General features: G+C 48.2%; 1 protein-coding gene and 1 long non-coding RNA gene across 3 annotated transcripts in view; one reads left to right on the top strand and one right to left on the bottom strand.

Moving 5' to 3' along the window:
* LOC134948870 (uncharacterized) overlaps nt 1–26,543 on the bottom strand; it is a 413,168-nt gene that overhangs the window by 167,360 nt on the left and 219,265 nt on the right. The gene's annotated exons all lie outside the window — the stretch shown is intronic.
* The window catches only part of SLC7A3 (solute carrier family 7 member 3), an 88,572-nt gene that overhangs the window by 31,469 nt on the left and 30,560 nt on the right, over nt 1–26,543 (top strand). For both annotated transcript variants that reach the window (XM_063937127.1, XM_063937126.1), the window contains exons 2-3: nt 10,880–11,274; nt 17,820–17,978. In XM_063937127.1, coding sequence (XP_063793197.1) covers nt 10,905–11,274; nt 17,820–17,978 — 529 coding nt within the window. In that variant the 5' untranslated portion in view covers nt 10,880–10,904. The remainder of the gene's footprint in view (nt 1–10,879; nt 11,275–17,819; nt 17,979–26,543) is intronic.

Raw genomic sequence — 26,543 nt, 5'->3', positions numbered from 1 at the left:
CCTTGCGTGAAACCTTCCGTACTGTAGTGCCTCGTAAGCGGCTACCATCTTTTCTAGGAGGCGGATGCAAATATGCACTGATATCCGGGACGGTTTCAGGACATCCCGCACTATTGACTGGATCACCAATGCCTTTTCCATCAGAAGAAACACTTTCTGTGCCTCTGTATCAAGTATCCTTCCCAAGAACGGAAGTCTCCTTGTTGGGTCCAGGTGAGATTTCGGCAGATTTAGAATCCACCCATTTATCCTGAAGTAGGCGAGTCGACAGGTCAGTGCTGTGCAACAGCTTCTCTCTGGACGGCGCCTTGATCAGCAGGTCGTCCAGGTATGGTATAATGTTCACCCCCTGCATGCGGAGGAGAAACATCATCTATGCCATTACTTTGGTAAACACCCTTGGTGCCATAGAGAGGCCAAATGGCAGGGCCTAGAACCGGTAGTGACAGTCCTGCAATGCAAACCTTAGATAAGCCTGATGAGGCGGCCAAATCGGAACATGAAGAGATACCAGGAATTCCCCCTCCTCCAGACTCGAGATCACTGCTCTCAGAGACTCCATCTTGAATTTGAAAACCCTTAAATACGGGTTCAGTGACTTGAGGTTCAATATGGGCCTTACCGAACAGTCTGGTTTTGGTGCCACAGATAGGCTGGAATAAAATCCTTTGTTTTGTAGGTGAACTGGAACAATGACCTGGGTCTGTACCAGTTTCTGAATTGCTGCCTGTAACGTCACACTTTCTTCTGGAGAAGCTGGTAAGCCTGATTTGAAGAATCTGAGAAGCGGGAGTTCCTGAAACTCCAGTCTGTAACCCTGTGTGATAAGATCTTTTACCCAGGGATCTTGGCATGATGTTGCCCATATGTGACTGAAATAACGCAACCTGGCTCCCACCTGCCTGTCTTCGAGGCAGTGTGCGCCACCTTCATGCTGAAGGCTTTGAGGAAGCAGACCCGGAGGCCTGTTCCTGAGAACCTGCAGCAGCGGGTTTCCTTGGCTTACATCTATTCCCTTTGAAGGTTGTAGAAGAACCCTTGGATTTGCCCTTAAATTTTGCTGTCCAAAAGGACTGCAGAGTTGGAGAAGAGTAGGTTTTCCTAGCTGGTGTTGCTGCGGAAGGAAGGCATGTAGACTTACCCGCCGTAGCCTTGGATATCCACTTATCCAGTTCATCTCCAAACAGAGCCTCACCCGTGAATGGCAGGCTTTCCGCGCCTTTCCTGGAATCCGCATCCGCGGTCCACTGGCGTAGCCACAAGCCCCTGCGTGCTGACACTGCCATGGCAGTGGTGCGTGCGTTGAGTAGACCAATTTCTTTGATGGCCTCCACCATAAAGTTAGCCGAATCCTGAATATGCTGCAGGAGTAAAACAATATCGTCCCTAAACCGTCCATTAGATTACCTGACCATTCAGCAATGGCCCTAGTGATCCATGCACAAGCAATAGTGGGTCTCTGGGCCACCCCGGCCGATGTGAATAAAGACTTGAGATTGGTCTCAATCTTGCGGTCAGCAGCGTCTTTTAAAGACTCAGCCTCGGGAACCGGTAAGACTATCTTACGCGACAACCTGGACACAGATGCGTCCACAATCGGCGGGTTTTCCCATTTCTTCCTATCCTCTGCAGGAAAGGGAAAGTAAGAAATCAATCTCTTGGGGATCTGAAATTTTTTTTTATTTTATTTTTTATCAGGGTTTACCCACATTTCTTCAAAGAGGGCATTTAGTTCCTTTGAAGCGGGGAAGGTAGCCGAGGATTTCTTTTTAGTATTAAAATAAGATTCCTCTTCAACCTCATCTGTCTTGTCAGGAAGATGTAGGACAGTTCTGATAGCCTCAATGAGGGCCTGTATTCCCTGTGACAGGACGGCATCCCCCCCACTCGTATATCACCCTGCATGATTTGGGCCAGAGTACGTTTTTGTGGGCAAATGGCGAGAGCTTAGTGTGTAGGCATGGGAGCTGAATCTCTCTGTGTATCAGGTCATCCATAGACTGCTTCAAGAATTGTGTTTCCTTTTCATTATTAGACAGCTTAGTTGAAATATCTGAAATCATTCCTTTAATGGAAGCCAACCACGGGGGTGCAGCACCACTGGACTGGGAGTGAACATTATCCTGAGTACAGGGTAGCGAGTCCACACACGCACGCACTACCCCCCACGCCCCCCACTGGTGACCCACAGTATATGTAGTCAGACACAGATTTCAGGGCCAGCCACACAGCGTCCCTTTAGCAGTAGTAAAACTAAGCTGGGTCGCAATAACCAAGCACCTAAGTAGTGCTTATAATATGTACACTGCTTCTCCCCCCCCCCCCCCCCCCCCCCCATCCTCACCAAGACCACTGAGGAGACTTGGGGTCCTGTCAGAGGAGCTGCGTGTCCCTTGTAATGCTGCTGTGTTTGATCTGCGTAGGGAAATGGCGCTGGAGAGCTGCTGGATCCGTTCAGTGGGAATCCCCGTCCCCTAAAATGGCACGTGGCTTCCCGCACTCTATAATATTTATACTGGCCCTGAGGATTTTGTAGTTTGTGCTGACCAACTGTAGAGACACCTGTTAGCAAGTGTGGCCAGTGTGGGTACGATGGGTGGCTCAGCGCGCCCCTCACAGTGGGACCCCGACGCAGCGTGTGTCCTGTCTGAGCCTCCCTGGAGCGCAGCCTGCACTCAGAGCTGCGCTCCTACCCTAGTGCCGCCATTCCTGCCGGCGACCCGCTAACTGTGGCGCTGGCGCTGTACTCACCACTCTTAGAACTTCAGGCTCTGTTAGGGGGTGGCGGCTTGCTGTGGGAGGGTATGTTACACCATGGTGTGGCTTGCAAATAGCTCCCTCAGGAGCTCAGTGTCCTGCCAGCAAAGAAACGGGACCATTAACTCTATTGGAAGTTGGGTCGTACTCCCCCCTAAGTCCCACGAAGTAGTAGGCTGTTGCCTAAACAGCCTGACTGAAAATAACAAACCTTAAAAATAAAAGTAGAAAACTCCTTCAAGAGCTCTCCAAAGCGTGACCGGCTCTTCTGAGCACATTTTCTAAACTGAGTATAGTAGGAGGGGCATAGAGGGAGGAGCCAGCCCACACTATTGATTTCTTAAAGTGCCCATGGCTCCTAGGGACCCGTAAATACCCCATGGTACTAATGTGGACCCAAGTATCCTCTAGGACGTAAGAGGAAAAACAGACACTCAACTGACTTTTCAAACAATTGAATCTCCCGCTAAGTCTCTTAATATGGCTGTCATATGATAAAACATCTTGATCTTTAAATACTGTTCAGTTTGTGGGATTAGGTAGGTGGGTGACGTAAACAATTCCATTTATCGGTCATTAAATGCTACATTATACCTTTGCTAGAGTATGCTTAACTGTGTTAAGGATTACAGAATCATCAATCCCTTTGTAAAACAGGCACCTTGTATCTTTAGCTCTTTTCTTAGCTAGTTAGTGCTCATTTACTGGGCAAATATCATTCACATACAGATGTCATCACTTTATAGTTAGCAAAACTTGTTAAATGAGGGACGTTTGTTTAAATAAGAGAGTGAAATGTCCTTTCATTGCTCAGTGTTATGTATTGGGCTTGTAGCAACCTTTGGCATGTCATTTATTTTCTGTATTCCCAAAAGCCATCAATAACTATTGATCTAGTGTAGTTATCACTGAGTATTAATAGGTGAATGAGAGAGAATAGTTCTGGAGGAAACCGGTTTTTCATTGCAGAAGAAAAATGCATTCTGAGCACAGAACATAGATCATAGGTAGTTGTCACAACAAAAATGACAAACTTGTGCTTTACAGTCCTTTTACAAAATCCTGTTGTATACCAGCACTGTAATATATAAACCAGTAAAGTATGTTCATCTCAGGTTCATTGTTTATATTAGTTATTGTTGGTTTGTTTAATTGTGGGTTTTACCTTGAACTCGGGGTAGAACACACAAAACACTATGTTTGTTTGTTTGTCTGTTTGTTTGTTTTTTTTTCTTTTGTTTTTTCTTTTATTCCTCTGTAACTTGTTATATTGGTATTTGTTCAAAACAGTGAACGGGTGGTCTTCAGGTTGCCGGCGGCCGGGCTCCTGACGACCACCATACCGGCGCCGGAATCCTGACCGCCGGCATACCGGCAGCATTTCTCCCTCTTCGGGGTCCACACCCCCCTGGAGGGAGAATATATAGCGTGGCGCGCCACCGTGCCCGAAGCGAGCTCGCAAAGGGCTCATTTGCGCTTGCCCAGCTGTCGGTATGCCGGCGCCATTATGCTGGCCGCCGGGAGCCCGACCGCCGGCATCACATACTACACCCCAGTGAACATGTTATAGCACCTCACTGCAGTTTGCCTTCCACTGCAAAATAATCTGATCTCTGATGTACAATAGATGGCACATAATATAAATGTGCCCATATACAACTTGTTGCCACCGGATCTCTCCTACTTGACCATTCAATATTTTTGGCTAAATATCAGAGGTTCACGTCGCAGTATGCACAGTTAAGTGATGAATGCATAACCAGTCAGGAGTGTTTATCACTCCAACAATCCATTCGTCCTGAATGAGCATGCTGCAATTTATGTCTAGTTAGGACTAAAACAACCTAAATGTCAGATTTGCAGAGTATACTGAGGACCTTACATTACTGTAAAATACACAATACAGGTTTTCCCTAACACATCAAGGGGTATTAGCAATAAAATTGAACACTACATGGTGGTAGATAATCAGCGATTTTAGTTACATATATTTGCAAAGACATGATTAAGTCTCCAAGCCAACTTCAAGTCTTTTCTGATACTGGAGGTAGTCACTGTCAGAGATGCCTTGCCTTGGCGGCTTAACCATATCATTGCAAATATATGTAACTAAGATTTCTGAATTATCTACCACCATGTAGTGTTCAAATCTTATTGCTAATACCCCTTGGTGTGCCTGGGAAAACCTGTATTGTGTATTTCTCTGACGTCCTAGTGGATGCTGGGACTCCGTCAGGACCATGGGGATTAGCGGCTCCGCAGGAGACAGGGCACAAAAATAAAAGCTTTAGGACTAGGTGGTGTGCACTGGCTCCTCCCCCTATGACCCTCCTCCAAGCCTCAGTTAGGTTTTTGTGCCCGTCCGAGCAGGGTGCAATCTAGGTGGCTCTCCTAAAGAGCTGCTTAGAAAAAGTTATTAGGTTTTTTATTTTCAGTGAGTCCTGCTGGCAACAGGCTCACTGCAACGAGGGACTTAGGGGGAGAAGAAGTGAACTCACCTGCGTGCAGGATGGATTGGCTTCTTAGGCTACTGGACACCATTAGCTCCAGAGGGATCGAACACAGGCCCAGCCATGGAGTCCGGTCCCGGAGCCGCGCCGCCGACCCCCTTGCAGATGCCGAAAAGTGAAGAGGTCCAGAAACCGGCGGCAGAAGACTTTTCAGTCTTCATGAGGTAGCGCACAGCACTGCAGCTGTGCGCCATTGTTGTCAGCACACTTCACACCAGCGGTCACTGAGGGTGCAGGGCGCTGGGGGGGGGCGCCCTGGGCAGCAATGATAATACCTTGTTCTGGCTAAAAATACATCACATATAGCCCCTGGGGCTATATGGATGTATTTAACCCCTGCCAGGTCTCACAAACACCGGGAGAAGAGCCCGCCGAAATAGGGGGCGGGGCCTATCTCCTCAGCACACAGCGCCATTTTCCTGCACAGCTCCGCTGCGAGGAAGGCTTCCAGGACTCTCCCCTGCACTGCACTACAGAAACGGTAAAAAAACAGAGAGGGGGGGGGGCACTTTTTTGGCGATATTGATATATTAAGCTGCTATAAAGGAAACGACACTTCTGTAGGGTTGTTCCTATATATTTATAGCGCTTGGGTGTGTGCTGGCAAACTCTCCCTCTGTCTCCCCAAAGGGCTAGTGGGGTCCTGTCTTCGATAAGAGCATTCCCTGTGTGTCTGCTGTGTGTCGGTACGTGTGTGTCGACATGTATGAGGACGATGTTGGTGTGGAGGCGGAGCAATTGCCGGTAATGGTGATGTCACCCCCTAGGGAGTCGACACCGGAATGGATGGCTTTGTTTATGGAATTACGTTACAAAAATCAGTTGACGACATTAGACGGCCGGCAAACCAGTTAGTACCTGTCCAGGCGTCTCAGACACCGTCAGGGGCTGTAAAACGCCCTTTACCTCAGTCGGTCGACACAGACCCAGACACGGACACCGAATCTAGTGTCGACGGTGAAGAAACAAACGTATTTTCCAGTAGGGCCACACGTTATATGATCACGGCAATGAAGGAGGCTTTGCATATCTCTGATACTGCAAGTACCACAAAAAGGGGTATTATGTGGGGTCTGAAAAAACTACATGTAGTTTTTCCTGAATCAGAGGAATTGAATGAAGTGTGTGATGAAGCGTGGGTTAACCCCGATAGAAAACTGCTAATTTCAAAGAAGTTATTGGCATTATATCCTTTCCCGCCAGAGGTTAGGGCGCGCTGGGAAACACCCCCTAGTGTGGATAAGGCACTCACACGCTTATCAAAACAAGTGGCGTTACCGTCTCCTGAAACGGCCGCCCTCAAGGATCCAGCTGATAGGAGGCTGGAAACTACCCTGAAAAGTATATACACTCATACTGGTGTTATACTGCGACCAGCCATCGCCTCAGCATGGATGTGCAGTGCTGGGGTGGTTTGGTCGGATTCCCTGACTGAAAATATTGATACCCTGGATAGGGACAGTATTTTATTGACTATAGAGCAATTAAAGGATGCTTTTCTTTATATGCGAGATGCTCAGAGGGATATTTGCACTCTGGCATCGAGAGTAAGTGCGATGTCCATATCTGCCAGAAGAAGTTTATGGACGCGACAGTGGTCAGGTGATGCGGATTCCAAACGGCATATGGAAGTATTGCCGTATAAAGGGGAGGAATTATTTGGGGTCGGTCTATCGGATTTGGTGGCCACGGCAACAGCCGGGAAATCCACCTTTTTACCTCAGGTCCCCTCCCAACAGAAAAAGACACCGTCTTTTCAGCCGCAGTCCTTTCGTTCCTATAAGAACAAGCGGGCAAAAGGACAGTCATATCTGCCCAGAGGCAAAGGAAAGGGTAAGAGAGTGCACCAAGCAGCTCCCTCCCAGGAGCAGAAGCCCTCCCCGGCTTCTGCAAAGCCCTCAGCATGACGTTGGGGCTTTACAAGCGGACTCAGGGGCGGTGGGGGGTCGACTCAAGAATTTCAGCGCACAGTGGGCTCACTCACAGGTGGACCCCTGGATCCTGCAGGTAGTATCTCGGGGTTACAGGTTGGAATTCGAGAAGTCTCCCCCTCGCCGGTTCCTAAAGTCTGCTCTGCCAACGTCTCCCTCAGACAGGGCGACGGTATTGGAAGCCATTCACAAGCTGTATTCTCAGCAGGTGATAGTCAAGGTACCCCTCCTACAACAGGGAAAGGGGTATTATTCCACACTATTTGTGGTACCGAAGCCGGACGGCTCGGTAAGACCTATTCTAAATCTGAAATCTTTGAACCTGTACATACAAAAATTCAAGTTCAAGATGGAGTCACTCAGAGCAGTGATAGCGAATCTGGAAGAAGGGGACTTTATGGTGTCCCTGGACATCAAGGATGCTTACCTGCATGTCCCAATTTGCCCTTCACATCAAGGGTACCTCAGGTTCGTGGTGCAAAACGGTCATTATCAGTTTCAGACGCTGCCGTTTGGATTGTCCACGGCACCTCGGGTCTTTACCAAGGTAATGGCCGAAATGATGTTTCTTCTGCGAAGAAAAGGCGTATTAATTATCCCTTACTTGGACGATCTCCTGATAAGGGCAAGGTCCAGAGAACAGCTGGAGGACGTAGTAGCACTAACCCAAGTAGTGCTGCAACAGCACGGGTGGATTCTGAATTTTCCAAAATCTCAATTGACCCCGACGACACGTCTGCTGTTCCTGGGAATGATTCTGGACACGGTTCAGAAAAAGGTGTTTCTTCCGGAGGAGAAAGCCAGGGAGTTATCCGAACTTGTCAGGAACCTCCTAAAACCAGGAAAAGTGTCTGTGCATCAATGCACAAGAGTCCTGGGAAAGATGGTGGCTTCTTACGAAGCGATTCCATTCGGCAGATTCCACGCACGAACTTTTCAGTGGGATCTGCTGGACAAATGGTCCGGATCGCATCTGCAGATGCATCAGCGGATAACTTTGTCTCCACGGACAAGGGTGTCTCTTCTGTGGTGGTTGCAGAGTGCTCATCTGTTAGAGGGCCGCAGATTCGGCATACAGGACTGGGTCCTGGTGACCACGGATGCCAGTCTGAGAGGCTGGGGAGCGGTCACACAGGGAAGAAACTTCCAGGGAGTGTGGTCAAGCCTGGAGATGTCTCTTCACATAAATATACTGGAGCTAAGAGCGATTTACAATGCTCTAAGCCTGGCAAAACCCCTGCTTCAGGGTCAGCCGGTGTTGATCCAGTCGGACAACATCACGGCAGTCGCCCACGTAAACAGACAGGGCGGCACAAGAAGCAGGAGGGCAATGGCAGAAGCTGCAAGGATTCTTCGCTGGGTGGAAGATCATGTGATAGCACTGTCAGCAGTGTTCATTCCGGGAGTGGACAACTGGGAAGCAGACTTCCTCAGCAGACACGATCTACACCCGGGAGAGTGGGGACTTCATCCAGAAGTCTTCCACATGATTGTGAACCGTTGGGAAAAACCAAAGGTGGATATGATGGCGTCCCGCCTCAACAAAAAACTGGACAGGTATTGCGCCAGGTCAAGAGACCCTCAGGCAATAGCTGTGGACGCTCTGGTAACACCGTGGGTGTTCCAGTCAGTGTATGTGTTTCCTCCTCTGCCTCTCATACCAAAAGTACTGAGAATTATACGGCAAAGGGGAGTAAGAACGATACTCGTGGCTCCGGATTGGCCAAGAAGAACTTGGTAAACGGAACTTCAGGAGATGCTCACGGAAGATCCGTGGCCTCTACCTCTAAGACGGGACCTGCTTCAGCAGGGACCGTGTCTATTCCAAGACTTACCGCGGCTGCGTTTGACGGCATGGCGGTTGAACGCCGAATTCTAAGGGAAAAAGGCATTCCGGAAGAGGTCATCCCTACCCTGGTAAAAGCCAGGAAGGAGGTGACTGCACAACATTATCACCGCATTTGGAGAAAATATGTTGCGTGGTGTGAGGCCAGGAAGGCCCGACGGAGGAATTTCAACTGGGTCGATTCCTACATTTCCTGCAAACAGGATTGTCTATGGGCCTCAAATTAGGGTCCATTAAGGTTCAAATTTCGGCCCTGTCAATTTTCTTCCAGAAAGAATTGGCTTCAGTTCCTGAAGTCCAGACTTTTGTAAAAGGAGTACTACATATACAGCCCCCGGTTGTGCCCCCAGTGGCTCCGTGGGATCTTAATGTAGTTTTGGATTTTCTCAAATCCCATTGGTTTGAGCCACTCAAATCGGTGGATTTGAAATATCTTACATGGAAAGTAACCATGCTACTGGCCCTGGCTTCAGCCAGGAGAGTGTCAGAATTGGCGGCTTTATCGTATAAAAGCCCATATCTGATTTTCCATTCGGACAGGGCAGAACTGCGGACGCGTCCTCAGTTTCTGCCTAAGGTGGTTTCAGCGTTTCACCTGAACCAGCCTATTGTGGTGCCTGCGGCTACTAGCGATTTGGAGGATTCCAAGTTGCTGGACGTTGTCTGGGCATTGAAAATATATATTTCAAGGACGGCTGGAGTCAGAAAATCTGACTCGCTGTTTATACTGTATGCACCCAACAAGCTGGGTGCTCCTGCTTCTAAGCAGACGATTGCTCGTTGGATTTGTAGCACAATTCAACTTGCACATTCTGTGGCAGGCCTGCCACAGCCTAAATCTATCAAGGCCCATTCCACAAGGAAGGTGGGCTCATCTTGGGCGGCTGCCCGAGGGGTCTCGGCATTACAACTCTGCCGAGCAGCTACGTGGTCGGGGGAGAACACGTCTGTAAAATTCTACAAATTTGATACCCTGGCTAAAGAGGACCTGGAGTTCTCTCATTCGGTGCTGCAGAGTCATCCGCACTCTCCCGCCCGTTTGGGAGCTTTGGTATAATCCCCATGGTCCTGACGGAGTCCCAGCATCCACTAGGACGTCAGAGAAAATAAGATTTTACTTACCGATAAATCTATTTCTCGTAGTCCGTAGTGGATGCTGGGCGCCCATCCCAAGTGCGGATTGTCTGCAATACTTGTACATAGTTATTGTTACAAAAAAATCGGGTTGTTATTGTTGTGAGCCGTCTGTTCAGAGGCTCCTACGTTTGTCATACTGTTAACTGGGTTCAGATCACAGGTTGTACGGTGTGATTGGTGTGGCTGGTATGAGTCTTACCCGGGATTCAAAATCCTTCCTTATTGTGTACGCTCGTCCGGGCACAGTATCCTAACTGAGGCTTGGAGGAGGGTCATAGGGGGAGGAGCCAGTGCACACCACCTAGTCCTAAAGCTTTTATTTTTGTGCCCTGTCTCCTGCGGAGCCGCTAATCCCCATGGTCCTGACGGAGTCCCAGCATCCACTACGGACTACGAGAAATAGATTTATCGGTAAGTAAAATCTTATTTTTTCTTGCTTTTACCCCTCCCTGTCAAGCACCTGAGGGATATTACTAACTTGATTGAGCAACTTCCATTTTATGTTGCATTACTGTATTACGATAAGAGAGGCAGAGGCCTACAATTTATGTGAAAGAAAACCAATAAAGCTGTGTGTTTATCTGCTTGGCCTTTAACCACTATCTCTATTATTGAAGACATCAAGCATGTGTGGTACGTTTCGGTTCTCTATCATTTTTAACCTTTTTTTTTTCTTTACTTTTTTTTTTTTTTTTTAGAGGATAAACAGAAGCCCTCAAAAAGATGACCTGTAGAGGATTTACACAATTTGGAAAGAAGTTGATTCGTAGGAGGGTTATAGACCTTGGCAATGAAGAAACTTGCTTTGCCCGATGCTTGACCACATTAGATCTTATTGCCCTTGGGGTTGGCAGCACATTAGGAGCTGGTGTTTATGTACTGGCCGGTGATGTTGCAAAAGATGAAGCTGGGCCAGCAATAGTCATTTGTTTTCTCGCCTCTGCCCTCGCCTCTGTGCTTGCTGGTCTATGCTATGCTGAATTTGGAGCAAGGGTCCCCAAGACTGGGTCTGCCTATTTGTACAGCTACGTCACTGTTGGAGAGATCTGGGCATTCACAACTGGATGGAATTTAATCCTGTCTTATGTACTGGGTAAGCGTTTTATTAACTTTATGGGAAAAAAATATTTCCGTTTGGCAGCAGCTTTTTATGCATGTTTTAGCCCTGAAGCTGTGTATGCAGAATAGATGTTCATGCTGCTTTAAGTGAAAAGCTAAAATGAAGTCTGCCCTAGATGACTGTGGAGGGGAGGTATGCCTATTTAACGTTCCGTATTCATACCTGTGATCAATCTGAATTGCTAAACATAATTTCCATCGCCATGAGGAATTAGTTACATGGTCCATGAATACACTTACACCAAACATAAAGAAATAGAAATGCTGTTAGTCAATTTTCTGTTTAAGTCCCCGGTAACTTATTTTATTTTCTCTAACGTCCTAAGTGGATGCTGGGGACTCCGTAAGGACCATGGGGAATAGCGGCTCCGCAGGAGACTGGGCACATCTAAAGAAAGCTTTAGGACTATCTGGTGTGCACTGGCTCCTCCCCCTATGACCCTCCTCCAAGCCTCAGTTAGATCTTTGTGCCCGAACGAGAAGGGTGCACACTAGGGGCTCTCCTGAGCTTCTTAGTGAAAGTTTTAGTTTAGGTTTTTTATTTTCAGTGAGACCTGCTGGCAACAGGCTCACTGCATCGAGGGACTAAGGGGAGAAGAAGCGAACTCACCTGCGTGCAGAGTGGATTGGGCTTCTTAGGCTACTGGACATTAGCTCCAGAGGGACGATCACAGGCCCAGCCTGGATGGGTCCCAGAGCCGCGCAGCCGGCCACCTTACAGAGCCAGAAGGCAGAAGAGGTCCGGAAAATCGGCGGCAGAAGACGTCCTGTCTTCAACAAGGTAGCGCACAGCACTGCAGCTGTGCGCCATTGCTCTCAGCACACTTCACACTCCGGTCACTGAGGGTGCAGGGCGCTGGGGGGGGTGCGCCCTGAGACGCAATAAAAAACACCTTGGATGGCAAAAAATGCATCACATATAGCCCCTGGGCTATATGGATGCATTTAACCCCTGCCAGAATACATAGAAAAACGGGAGATAAGGCCGCCGATAAGGGGGCGGAGCCTATCTCCTCAGCACACTGGCGCCATTTTCCCTCACAGCTCCGTTGGAGGGAAGCTCCCTGTCTCTCCCCTGCAGTCACTACACTACAGAAAAAAGAGAGGGGGGGCACTAATTACGCGCAGTATTAAAGATACAGCAGCTATAAGGGGAAAAACACTTATATAAGGTTATCCCTGTATATATATATAGCACTCTGGTGTGTGCTGGCAAACTCTCCCTCTGTCTCCCCAAAGGGCTAGTGGGGTCCTGTCCTCTATCAGAGCATTCCCTATGTGTGTGTGCTGTATGTCGGTACGTTTGTGTCGACATGTATGAGGAGAAAAATGATGTGGAGACGGAGCAGATTGCCTGTAATAGTGATGTCACCCCCTAGGGGGTCGACACCTGAGTGGATGAACTGTTGGAAGGAATTACGTGACAGTGTCAGCTCTGTATAAAAGACAGTGGTTGACATGAGACAGCCGGCTACTCAGCTTGGGCCTGTCCAGACGTCTCATAGGCCGTCAGGGGCTCTAAAGCGCCCGTTACCTCAGATGGCAGATATAGACGCCGACACGGATACTGACTCCAGTGTCGACGGTGAAGAGACAAATGTGACTTCCAGTAGGGCCACACGTTACATGATTGAGGCAATGAAAAATGTTTTACACATTTCTGATAATACGAGTACCACCAAAAAGGGGTATTATGTTCGGTGAGGAAAAACTACCTGTAGTTTTCCTGAATCTGAGAAATTAAATGAGGTGTGTGATGAAGCGTGGTTTTCCCCCGATAACAACTGATAATTTCTAAAATGTTATTGGCATTATATCCTTTCCCGCCAGAGGTTAGGGTGCGTTGGGAAACACCCCCTAGGGTGGATAAAGCGCTCACACGCTTGTAAGGGCTCTACCCTCTCCTGAGATGGCCGCCCTTAAGGATCCTGCTGATAGAAAGCAGGAGGGTATCCTAAAATGTATTTACACACATACTGGTGTTATACTGCGACCAGCAATCGCCTCAGCCTGGATGTGCAGTGCTGGGTTGGCGTGGTCGGATTCCCTGACAAAATATTGATACCCTAGATAGGGACAGTATATTTTTGCCTATAGAGCATTTAAAAGATGCATTTCTATATATGCGTGATGCACATCCGAATATTTGTCGACTGGCATCAAGTCTAAGTGCGTTGTCCATTTCTACCAGTAGAAGGTTATGGACACGTCAGTGGTCAGGTGATGCGTATTCCAAACGGCATTTGGAAGTATTGCCTTATTAAAGGGAGGAGTTATTTGGGGTCGGTCTTTCAGACCTGGTGGCCACGGCAACAGCTGGGAAATCCACGTTTGTACCCCAGGTCGCCTCTCAACATGAGAAGACGCCGTGTTATCAGGCGCAGTCTTTTCGTGGACAAGCGGGCAAAAGGTTCCTCATTTCTGCCCCGTGACAGAGGGAGAGAAAAAAGGCTGCAGAAATCAGCCAGTTCCCAGGAACAGAAACCCTCTCCCGCCTCTGCCAAGCCCTCAGTATGACGCTGGGGCTTTACAAGCAGAATCAGGCACGGTGGGGGGCCCGTCTCAATGAATTTCAGCGCGCAGTGGGCTCACTCGCAAGTAGACCCCTGGATCCTTCAGGTGATATCTCAGGGGTACAAATTAGAATTCGAGACGTCTCCCCCTCGCCGTTTCCTAAAGTCTGCTTTACCGATGTCTCCTTCTGACAGGGAGACAGTTTTGGAAGCCATTCACAAGCTGTATTCCCAGCAGGTGATAATCAAGGTACCCCTCCTGCAACAGGGAACGGGGTATTATTCCACACTGTTGTGGTACCGAAGCCGGACGGCTCGGTGAGACCGATTCTAAAATCTTTGAACACTTAAATACAGAGGTTCAAATTCAAGATTGAGCCACTCAGAGCAGTGATTGCGAACCTGGAAGAAGGGGACTACATGATGTCTCGGGACATCAAGGATGCTTACCTTCATGTCAAAATTTACCCTTCTCATCAAGGGTACCTCAGGTTTATGGTACAGAACTGTCACTATCAGTTCAGACGCTGCCGTATGGATGGTCCACGGCACCCCGGGTCTTTACCAAGGTAATGGCCGAAATGATGATATTCCTTCGAAGGAAGGGAATTTTAGTTATCCCTTACTTGGACGATTCCCTGATAAGGGTAAGATCCAGGGAACAGTTGGAGGTCGGTGTAGCACTATCTCAGGTAGTGTTGCGGCAGCACGATTGGATTCTCAATATTCCAAAATCGCAGCTGGTTCCTACGACTTGTCTTCTGTTCCTAGGGATGATCCTGGACACAGTCCAGAAAAAGGTGTTTCTCCCGGAGGAGAAAGCCAGGGAGTTATCCGAGCTAGTCAGGAACCTCCTAAAACCGAGCCAAGTCTCAGTGCATCAATGCACAAGGGTTCTGGGTAAAATGGTGGCTTCCTAAAAGAAGCAATCCCATTCGGCAGATTCCACGCAAGAACTTTCCAGTGGGACCTGCTGGACAAATGGTCCGGGTCGCATCTTCAGATGCATCAGCGGATAACCCTGTCACCAAGGACAAGGGTGTCCCTCCTGTGGTGGTTGCAGAGTGCTCATCTTCTAGAGGGCCGCAGATTCGGCATTCAGGACTGGGTCCTGGTGAGCACGGATGCCAGCCTGCGAGGCTGGGGAGCAGTCACACAGGGAAGGAATATCCAGGGCTTATGGTCAAGCCTGGAGACATCACTACACATAAATATCCTGAAGCTAAGGGCCATTTACAATGCTCTAAGCTTAGCAAAACCTCTGCTTCAAGGTCAGCCGGTGTTGATCCAGTCGGACAACATCACGGCAGTCACCCACGTAAACAGACAGGGTGGCATAAGAAGCAGGAGGGCAATGGCAGAAGCTGCAAGGATTCTTCGCTGGGCGGAAAATCATGTGATAGCACTGTCAGCAGTATTCATTCCGGGAGTGGACAACTGGGAAGCAGACTTCCTCAGCACGACCTCCACCCGGGAGAGTGGGGACTTCACCCAGAAGTCTTCCACATGATTATAAACTGTTGGGAAAAACTCGACAGGTATTGCGCCAGGTCAAGGGACCCTCAGGCAATAGCTGTAGACGCTCTGGTAACACCGTGGGTGTACCAGTCAGTGTATGTGTTCCCTCCTCTGCCTCTCATACCCAAGGTACTGAGATTGATAAGATGGAGAGGAGTAAGCACTATATTCGTGGCTCCGGATTGGCCAAGAAGGACTTGGTAACCGGAACTTCAAGAGATGCTCACGGAGGATCCGTGGCCTCTACCTCTAAGAAGGGACCTGCTCCAGCAAGGACCCTGTCTGTTCCAAGACTTACCGCGGCTGCGTTTGACGGCATGGCGGTTGAACGCCGGATCCTGAAGGAAAAAAGGCATTCCGGATGAAGTCATCCCTATCCTGATCAAAGCCAGGAAGGATGTAACCGCAAAACATTATCACCGCATTGGCGAAAATATGTTGCGTGGTGCGAGGCCAGTAAGGCCCGACGGAGGAAATTCAACTGGGTCGATTCCTACATTTCCTGCAAACAGGTGTGTCTATGGGCCTGAAATTGGGGTCCATTAAGGTTCAAATTTCGGCCCTGTCAATTTTCTTCCAAAAAGAACTAGCTTCAGTCCCTGAAGTTCAGACGTTTGTAAAAGGGGTACTGCATATACAGCCTCCTTTTGTGCCTCCAGTGGCACTTTGGGATCTCAATGTAGTTTTTTGGGTTCCAAAAGTCACATTGGTTTGAACCACTTAAATCTGTGGAGTTAAAATATCTCACATGGAAAGTGGTCATGCTGTTGGCCCTGGCCTGGGCCAGGCGCGTGTCAGAATTGGCGGCTTTATCCTGTAAAAGCCCTTATCTGATTTTCCATTCGGACAGGGCGGAATTGAGGACTCGTCCTCAGTTTCGCCCTAAGGTGGTTTCAGCGTTTCACCTGAACCAACCTATTGTGGTGCCTGCGGCTACTAGGGACTTGGAGGACTCCAAGTTGCTAGACGTTGTCAGGGCCCTGAAAATATGTTTCCAGGACGGCTGGAGTCAGGAAAACTGACTCGCTGTTTATCCTGTATGCACCCAACAAGCTGGGTGCTCCTGCTTCTAAGCAGACTATTGCTCGTTGGATTTGTAGTACAATTCAGCTTGCACATTCTGTGGCAGGCCTGCCACAGCCAAAAATCTGTAAATACCCACTCCACAAGGAAGGTGGGCTCATCTTGGGCGGCTGCCCGAGGGGTCTCTGCTTTACAACTTTGCCGAGCAGCTACTTGGTCAGGAGCAAATACGTTTGTAAAATTCTACAAAATTGATACCCTGGCTGAGGAGGACCTGGAGTTCTCTCATTTGGTGCTGCAGAGTCATCCGCACTCTCCCGCCCGTTTGGGAGCTTTGGTATAATCCCCATGGTCCTTACGGAGTCCCCAGCATCCACTTAGGACGTTAGAGAAAATAAGAATTTACTTACCGATAATTCTATTTCTCGTAGTCCGTAGTGGATGCTGGGCGCCCATCCCAAGTGCGGATTGTCTGCAATACTGGTACATAGTTATTGTTACCAAAAAATCGGGTTATTGCTGTAGTGAGCCATCTTTTCTAGAGGCTCCTCTGTTATCATGCTGTTAACTGGGTTCAGATCACAAGTTGTACGGTGTGATTGGTGTGGCTGGTATGAGTCTTACCCGGGATTCAAGATCCTTCCTTATTGTGTACGCTCGTCCGGGCACAGTATCCTAACTGAGGCTTGGAGGAGGGTCATAGGGGGAGGAGCCAGTGCACACCAGATAGTCCTAAAGCTTTCTTTAGATGTGCCCAGTCTCCTGCGGAGCCGCTATTCCCCATGGTCCTTACGGAGTCCCCAGCATCCACTACGGACTACGAGAAATAGAATTATCGGTAAGTAAATTCTTATTTTTTTTTTTATTTGTTTTCCTGTTAAATCTCTACTAGTGAACATGGAGAAATGCAGCTTGTAAACTTGATTGTTTTATTGGAGAATGATCTGGCATAATAGGGTCCTCAGGGCTTTCCAACAGACATGTAGGGAGATGCGCTCCATGACTCACTTCACTTACTGACACAAATATTTCACAACTTGGATCACTGCTTAGTTTTGTCACTAAATTCTTCTAATCCCCTTAATATGAAAATGGTTCTTAATATTTCTGAAAAATACAATAACAAAAGATCTGTCTTTAAATGAAACGCATCTTCAAACACATCAATTACTGTGGAAAATGCGTAAGGCGGTAAATCCCGATTATTACTGCTGTACCATTTCTTTTTGCCAAGCCCGTTCATGCATGTGACCCTTTCGGGGAAGGAAACGCTTACCGATGTAAGTGTTTAGAACCCATCACAAGCTATCATTAGACTCCATCTGATGCCTGCAGTGTTATTTCTCTTGAAATAAGTGATCAGTATTGTAGACAGGAAAGCATGTTTGCAAGTTAGGTGAATGGCAGCATAAAATTGCTGAATAAAATTCTTTAACTGTAACATTTATATTTCCCACTGTCTCAGGTACTGCAAGTGTGGCACGAGCATGGAGCTCTACCTTTGATGATATAATTGGCAACAGCATCAGCAATTTCTTTAAAGAGAGAATATATATCAAAGTGGAAAATGTCCTGGCAGACTATCCAGATTTCTTTGCTCTTCTTCTTGTTATTCTGCTAACAGGTAGGTACTTAATGTAGGTGTATAATTCATATAGAATTTTATTTTATTTTGCAGTCATTGCTTAGACCAGAGTTTCCCAAACTCTGCCATTATAGTCTAGGTTTTATAGATATCCATGCTTGAGTTCAGATTTGTAAATTAAACTGATTGTGGTGCTAATTAATTCACCTGTGCTCAAGCATGGATATCATTTAAAACCTGGAGTGTAATGGCAGAATTTGGGAAATTCTGGCATAGACCATACAAGAAGCACCAGCTGCATTTAAAGGCATGTCCCCAACATCTCCTATAACTGTGTGTCTGAAACACAATCCTTTTCTATACAGGACCCAAAGACGGGCAATATCCAAAAACAGAGGCTATTGTAGAATTGGATACAAAGGACTGTCAGGGCCCATGTCACAGTATTTAGAGAGCACATTTCCGTTAAACTCTGCTATTTAATAGATTCAACTGTCAACACAATACTATATAGTTGTATTCTGTGGTACTGACATTTTATATTGTACATGGCTACTTGTCCGTAGAATTCGTTTTGCTGCCTCAGCAAGTGTTATTGAGAAATTGTAACCTCATTAAGCTAATGAACTACTTTTTACTAGATTTCAGTTCAGCAGTGCATGGGGCAACCTAGTTGTGAGAATGGAATGTGAGATGCTTATTGTGAGCTGATTTTTGTAGATGCCCAGGATGCCCTTTTGTTGATTGTTGAGCAAAAGATCAAGTACTAATGAGTTCTAATGGACTCAAAATAAATTCACTGAGAGGTGCCACAGTTTGTAAGAGCAGTAAGAAGCTTAATTTTGAAGATTAAAGCAAATCCAATAAAAGGCTATTGAAGCAACCTATCAAGGGGAAGTGATAACAAGATTTCAAAGACTTCCTAATATCCCCTGGAGTGGAGTGCTGTCACGTCTGTAATAAAAAAAAAAAGTGAGTGAATATGGGACAGCTGTGAATTTGTGTTGACACGGCCGTCTGCCAAAACTGAGCATCTTTGTGAAAGGTCACTTATTAGGGAGCCACCAGGAAACCTGTGTTATTCCTGTTAATTGGTCTTGTATGACCGAGAACAGAGAAACTCTTCATGTGACCACAGTAGCATGGACACTTCCAAATCTGGGTGATTGGCAAATAGAACAGCTCTACATGATACTTCACTAAGGGGGGTATCCCGTTAGCAGCACTCATTTTTTGGCCGCAAAAAATAGGATTTTAATACCTACCGGTAAATACTTTTCTCCTAGTCCGTAGAGGATGCTGGGGACTCCAAAAGGACCATGGGGTATAGACTGGATCCACGGGAGACATGGGCACACTAAAAGACTTTGACTGGGTGTGAACTGGCTCCTCCCTCTATGCCCCTCCTCCAGACTTCAGTTATGGGAACTGTGCCCAGGGGAGACGGACATTTCGAGGAAAAGGATTTTTGTTAAACTAAGGGTGAGATACATACCAGCTCACACCACAAACACACCGTACAACTGGATTAGCAGGAAAACCAGATAACAGTGTGAACGAAAAAACGGCAACAAGCTGAACATAACCGATACACAACCATCGTGTAACCGAAAACAACAACCAACAATACAACTGCAAGTAACAGTACGCACTGGGATGGGCACCCAGCATCCTCTACGGACTAGGAGAAAAGGATTTACCGGCAGGTGTTAAAATCCTATTTTCTCTTACGTCCTAGAGGATGCTGGGGACTCCAAAAGGACCATGGTGTCTATACCAAAGCTCCAGACCGGGCGGGAGAGTGCGGACGAGACTGCAGCACCGATTGAGCAAACATGAGGTCCTCCTCAGCCAGGGTATCAAACTTATAGAACTTGGCAAAATTGTTTGAACACGATCCCGTAGCTGCTCGGCAAAGTTGAAGTGCCGAGACCCCTCGGGCAGCCGCCCAAGATGAGCCCACCTTCCTGGTAGAATGGGCCTTTACTGACTTCGGCAATGGCAACCCAGCCGAAGAATGAGCGTACTGAATCGTATTACAAATCCAGCGTGCAATAGTCTGCTTGGAAGCAGGATTTCCAATCTTGTTGGAAGCATACAGGACAAACAGAGCTTCCGTTTTCCTAACAAGAGCCGTTCTGGCTACATAAATTTTCAAAGCTCTTACGACATAAAGAGATTTTGGGACTGCTACAGCATCCGTAGCCACAGGTACCACAATAGGTTGATTTATGTGAAACGAAGAAACCACCTTCGGCAGAAATTGTTGACGAGTCCTCAATTCCGCTCTATCCACTGAAAAATCAAATATGGGCTCTTGTGAGACAAAGCCGCCAATTCTGACACTCGTCTGGCAGACGCCAAGGCCAAAAGCATGACCACTTTCCAAGTGAGAAACTTTAACTCAACCTTTCGCAAAGGTTCAAACCAGTGAGACATAAGAAACTGTAACACCACTTCAAGATCCCACGGTGCCACGGGTGGCACAAATGGAGGATGGATATGCAGCACTCCCTTCACGAAAGTCTGAACCTCAGGAAGGGCGGCCAATTCTTTTTGAAAGAAAATAGATAAAGCCGAAATCTGCACTTTGATGGAACCCAATTTCAGGCCTGCATCCACGCCTGCCTGCAAAAAATAGAGGAAACGACCCAAGTGAAATTTCTCTGCCGGAGCTGCTTTGGTTTCACACCACGACACGCATATTTCTCTCACGTCCTAGTGGATGCTGGGGACTCCGTAAGGACCATGGGGAATAGACTGGCTCCGCAGGAGACATGGCACTTTAAGAAAGAATTTGGATACTGGTGTGCTCTGGCTCCTCCCTCTATGTCCCTCCTCCAGACCTCAGTTTGAATCTGTGCCCGGACAAGCTGGGTGCTACTTAGTGAGCTCTCCTGAGCTTGCAAAAAAAAGTATTTTGTTAGGTTTTTTTATTTTCAGAGAGACCTGCTGGCAACAGACTCTGCTACGTGGGACTGAGGGGAGAGAAGCAGCCCTACTCCCTGAAGATAGGTCCTGCTTCTTAGGCTACTGGACACCATTAGCTCCAGAGGGATCGTACACAGGATCGCACCCTTTATCGTCCGATCCCGGAGCCGCGCCGCCGTCCCCCTCGCAGAGCCGGAAGACAGAAGCCGGTGACAGAAGCAAGAAGACTTCGAAATCGGCGGCAGAAGACTCCAGTCTTCATATGAGGTAGCGCACAGCACTGCTACTGTGCGCCATTGCTCCCACACTAAACCCACATACTCCGGTCACTGTAGGGTGCAGGGCGGGGCGCCCTGGGCAGCAATTAGAGACCTCTTGGCAAAAGTGGGCATATATACAGTTGGGCACTGTATATATGCATGGGCCCCCGCCATATTTTTACACAGAAACGCGGGACAGAAGCCCGCCGCTGAGGGGGCGGGGCTTCTTCCTCAGCACTCACCAGCGCCATTTTCTCTCCACAGCTCCGCTGAGAGGAAGCTCCCCAGGCTCTTCCCTGCAGAATCACGGTAGAAGAGGGTAAAAAGAGAGGGGGGGCACATAAATTTGGCGCAAAAACAGTATATACAGCAGCTACTGGGTTAACACTAAGGGTATGTACACACGGTGAGATCCTTGCTATGTTCGATTTTTACTTGCGATTTCCCTTGAACTCCCTGGAGCCCAGATAGGACAGATTTTGACTAACTTTTCTTGAGATATGGACTACGTGTGCTTACGATTTTGGCTTATGTGAGATTTTGGCTTATGTGAGATGTCATTGACATGTGAGATGAACTAGATAGTACACCGATCTAGCAAGGATTGACTTGCCTGCACAGTCTATCTTTTCTTGCGATGCCGACCTGGCGGGGCCGCGCATCGGGATCGCAAGGTGACTTTCACCTTGCGATTTGCACTAACTTTTCTTGCGATTTTGACTATATAGTCAAAATCTCAAGAAAAAATCTCACCGTGTGTACACACCTTAAGTTACTGTGTGATTCCTGGGACATATAGCGCTGGGGTGTGTGCTGGCATACTCTCTCTCTCCAAAAGGCCTTGTGGGGGAACAGTCTTCAAAAAGAGCATCCCCTATGTGTGTGGTGTGTCAGTACGCTTGTGTCGGCATGTTTGACGAGGAAGGCTATGTGGAAGCAGAGCGGGAACAAATGAATGTAGGGTCGGCGCCGACACCCGATTGGATGGATATGTGGAAGGTTTTAAATGATAATGTTACTTCCTTGCATAAAAGGTTGGATAAAGCTGAAGCCTTAGGACAGCCGGGGTCTCAGCCCATGCCTGATCCTATGTCGCAGAGGCCGTCAGGGTCTCAGAAGCGCCCACTATCCCAAATTGTTGACACAGATATCGACACGGATTCGGACTCCAGGGTCGATGGCGATGATGCAAAGTTACAGCCTAAAATGGCTAAAGCCATCCGTTACATGATTATAGCAATGAAGGATGTGTTGCACATCACAGAGGAAACCCCAGTCCCTGACAAGAGGGTTTATATGTATGGGGGAAAAAAGGCAAGAGGTGACCTTTCCCCCTTCACATGAGTTAAATGAGTTATGTGAAAAGGCTTGGGAATCTCCAGATAGAAAACTGCAGATTTCCAAACGGATGCTTATGGCGTATCCTTTCCCGCCAACGGACAGGTTACGCTGGGAATCCTCCCCTAGGGTAGACAAAGCTTTAACACGCTTATCCAAGAGGGTAGCCCTGCCGTCACAGGATACGGCCACCCTAAAAGATGCTGCGGATAGAAAGCAGGAGGGTACCCTGAAGTCCATTTATACACATTCTGGTACCTTACTAAGGCCGGCGATTGCGTCGGCCTGGATGTGTAGTGCTGTAGCAGCATGGACGGATACCTTATCTGAGGAACTTGATACCTTGGACAAGGATACTATATTACTGACCCTGGGACATATAAAAGACGCTGTCCTATATATGAGAGATGCTCAAAGAGACATTAGCCTACTGGGCTCTAGAATAAATGCAATGTCGATTTCTGCCAGAAGGGTCCTGTGGACTCTGCAATGGATAGGAGATGCCGACTCAAAAAGGCACATGGAGGTTTTACCTTACAAGGGTGAGGAGTTGTTTGGGGAGGGTCTCTCGGACCTGGTCTCCACAGCTACGGCTGGAAAGTCAAATTTTTTGCCATATGTTCCCTCACAACCTAAGAAAGCACCGTATTACCAAATGCAGTCCTTTCGTTCACAAAAAGGTAAGAAAGTCCGAGGTGCGTCCTTTCTTGCCAGAGGCAGGGGTAGAGGGAAGAAGCTGCACAATACAGCTAGTTCCCAGGAACAGAAGTCCTCCCCGGCTTCCACTAAATCCACCGCATGACGCTGGGGCTCCACAGGCGGAGCTAGGCCCGGTGGGGGCGCGTCTCCGAAATTTCAGCCACGAGTGGGTTCATTCCCAGGTGGATCCCTGGGCTATAGAGATTGTGTCTCAGGGATACAAGCTGGAATTCGAAGAGATGCCCCCCCACCGTTACCTCAAATCGGCCCTGCCAGCTTCCCCCTTAGAGAGGGAAATAGTGTTAGCTGCAATTCACAAATTGTATCTTCAGCAGGTGGTGGTCAAGGTTCCCCTCCTTCAACAAGGAAAGGGTTACTATTTGACCATGTTTGTGGTACCGAAACCGGACGGTTCGGTCAGACCCATATTGAATTTAAAATCCCTGAACTTATACCTGAAAAGGTTCAAGTTCAAGATGGAATCGCTCAGAGCGGTCATCGCAAGCCTGGAAGGGGGGGATTTTATGGTGTCTCTGGACATAAAGGATGCTTACCTTCATGTCCCCATTTATCCACCTCATTAGGAGTACCTCAGATTTGTGGTACAGGATTGTCATTACCAATTCCAGACGTTGCCGTTTGGTCTCTCTACGGCACCGAGAATATTTACCAAGGTAATGGCGGAAATGATGGTGCTCCTGCGACGGCAAGGAGTCACAATTATCCCATACTTGGACGATCTCCTCATAAAGGCGAGGTCCAGAGAGCAGTTGCTGATCAGCGTAGCACGCTCTCGGGAAGTGTTACAACAGCACGGCTGGATTCTAAATATTCCAAAGTCGCAGTTGATTCCTACGACTCGTCTGCCCTTCCTGGGCATGATTCTGGACACAGGCCAGAAGAGGGTTTATCTCCCGATGGAGAAGGCTCAGGAGCTCATGACACTGGTCAGAGACCTATTAAAACCAAAACAGGTGTCGGTGCATCAATGGACGCGAGTCCTGGGAAAGATGGTGGCATCATACGAGGCCATTCCTTTCGGCAGGTTCCATGCGAGGACCTTTCAATAGGATCTGTTGGACAAGTGGTCCGGATCACATCTACAAATGCATCGGCTGATCACCCTATCCCCCAGGGCCAGGGTGTCTCTCCTGTGGTGGCTGCAGGGTGCTCACCTTCTCGAGGGCCGCAGATTCGGCATTCAGGACTGGGTCCTGGTGACCACGGACGCAAGCCTCCGAGGGTGGGGAGCAGTCACACAGGGAAGAAATTTCCAGCGGCTGTGGTCAAGTCAGGAGACTTGCCTTCACATCAATATCCTGGAACTAAGGGCCATATACAACGCCCTACGTCAAGCGGAGACCCTGCTTCACGACCAATCGGTGCTGATTCAGTCGGACAACATCACCGCAGTGGCTCATGTAAACCGCCAAGGCGGCACAAGGAGCAGGGTGGCGATGGCGGAAGCCACCAGAATTCTTCGCTGGGCGGAGAATCACGTAAGCGCACTGTCAGCAGTGTTCATTCCGGGAGTGGACAACTGGGAAGCAGACTTCCTCAGCAGGCACGACCTCCACCCGGGAGAGTGGGGACTTCATCAAGAAGTCTTCACGCAGATTGCAAGTCGTGGGAACTGCCACAGGTGGACATGATGGCATCCCGCCTCAACAAAAAGCTACAGAGGTATTGCGCCAGGTCAAGAGACCCTCAGGCGATAGCTGTAGACGCACTAGTGACACCGTGGGTGTTCCAGTCGGTCTATGTATTTCCTCCTCTTCCTCTCATACCCAAGGTGCTGAGAATCATAAGAAGAAGAGGAGTGAGAACAATACTCATTGTTCCGGATTGGCCAAGAAGGACTTGGTATCCAGATCTGCAAGAAATGCTCACAGAGGACCCGTGGCCTCTGCCTCTAAGACAGGACTTGTGCAACAGGGGCTCTGTCTGTTCCAAGACTTAGCGCGGCTGCGTTTGACGGCATGGCGGTTGAACGCCGGATCCTAGCAGAAAAAGGCATTCCGGATGAGGTTATTCATACGCTGATAAAGGCTAGGAAGGACGTGACGGCTAAACATTATCACCGTATATGGCGAAAATATGTTGCTTGGTGTGAGGCCAGGAATGCCCCTACGGAGGAATTCCAGCTGGGCCATTTCCTTCACTTCCTACAGTCGGGAGTGTCTTTGGGCCTAAAATTGGGTTCCGTTAAGGTCCAGATTTCGGCCCTATCCATTTTCTTTCAAAAAGAACTGGCTTCTCTTCCTGAAGTTCAGACGTTTGTAAAGGGAGTCCTGCATATTCAGCCCCCTTTTGTGCCTCCAGTGGCACCTTGGGATCTTAACGTGGTGTTGAGTTTCCTAAAGTCACACTGGTTTGAGCCACTTAAGACCGTGGAGTTAAAATTTCTCACGTGGAAGGTGGTCATGCTATTAGCCTTGGCTTCAGCTAGGCGTGTGTCAGAATCGGCGGCTTTGTCACATAAAAGTCCCTATCTGGTTTTCCATATGGACAGGGCAGAATTGCGGACCCGTCCGCAATTTCTGCCAAAAGTGGTGTCATCTTTTCATATGAACCAACCTATTGTGGTGCCTGTGGCTACGCGAGACTTGGAGGATTCCGAGTCCCTTGATGTAGTCAGGGCTTTGAAAATTTACGTGGCCAGAACTGCTAGAGAACGGTTTGTCCTATATGCGGCCAACAAGGTTGGCGCCCCTGCTTCAAAGCAGACTATTGCTCGCTGGATCTGTAACACAATTCAGCAGGCGCATTCTACGGCTGGATTGCCGTTACCAAAATAGGTTAAGGCCCATTCCACTAGGAAGGTGGGCTCTTCTTGGGCGGCTGCCCGAGGGGTCTCGGCATTACAGCTTTGCCGAGCGGCTACTTTGTCAGGTTCAAACACTTTTGCAAAGTTCTACAAGTTTGATACCCTGGCTGAGGAGGACCTTGTGTTTGCTCATTTGGTGCTGCAGAGTCATCCGCACTCTCCCGCCCATGTGGGAGCTTTGGTATAATCCCCATGGTCCTTACGGAGTCCCCAGCATCCACTAGGACGTTAGAGAAAATAAGATTTTACTTACCGGTAAATCTATTTCTCGTAGTCTGTAGTGGATGCTGGGCGCCCGTCCCAAGTGCGGACTTCTTCTGCAATACTTGTATATAGTTATTGCTTAAATAAGGGTTATGTTATAGTTGCATCAGGGTTGATCTGATGCTCCGTCGTTGTTCATACTGTTAACTGGGTAAGCTTATCACAAGTTATACGGTGTGACTGGTATGAGTCTTGCCCTGGATTCCAAAATCCTTTCCTTGTACTGTCAGCTCTTCCGGGCACAGTTTCTCTAACTGAGGTCTGGAGGAGGGACATAGAGGGAGG

Source organism: Pseudophryne corroboree, chromosome 8, assembly GCF_028390025.1.
Source record: "Pseudophryne corroboree isolate aPseCor3 chromosome 8, aPseCor3.hap2, whole genome shotgun sequence".
Classification (NCBI taxonomy): domain Eukaryota; kingdom Metazoa; phylum Chordata; class Amphibia; order Anura; family Myobatrachidae; genus Pseudophryne; species Pseudophryne corroboree.
Note: the sequence above shows the minus strand (reverse complement) of the source record. Positions and strands in the feature narration are given on the sequence as shown.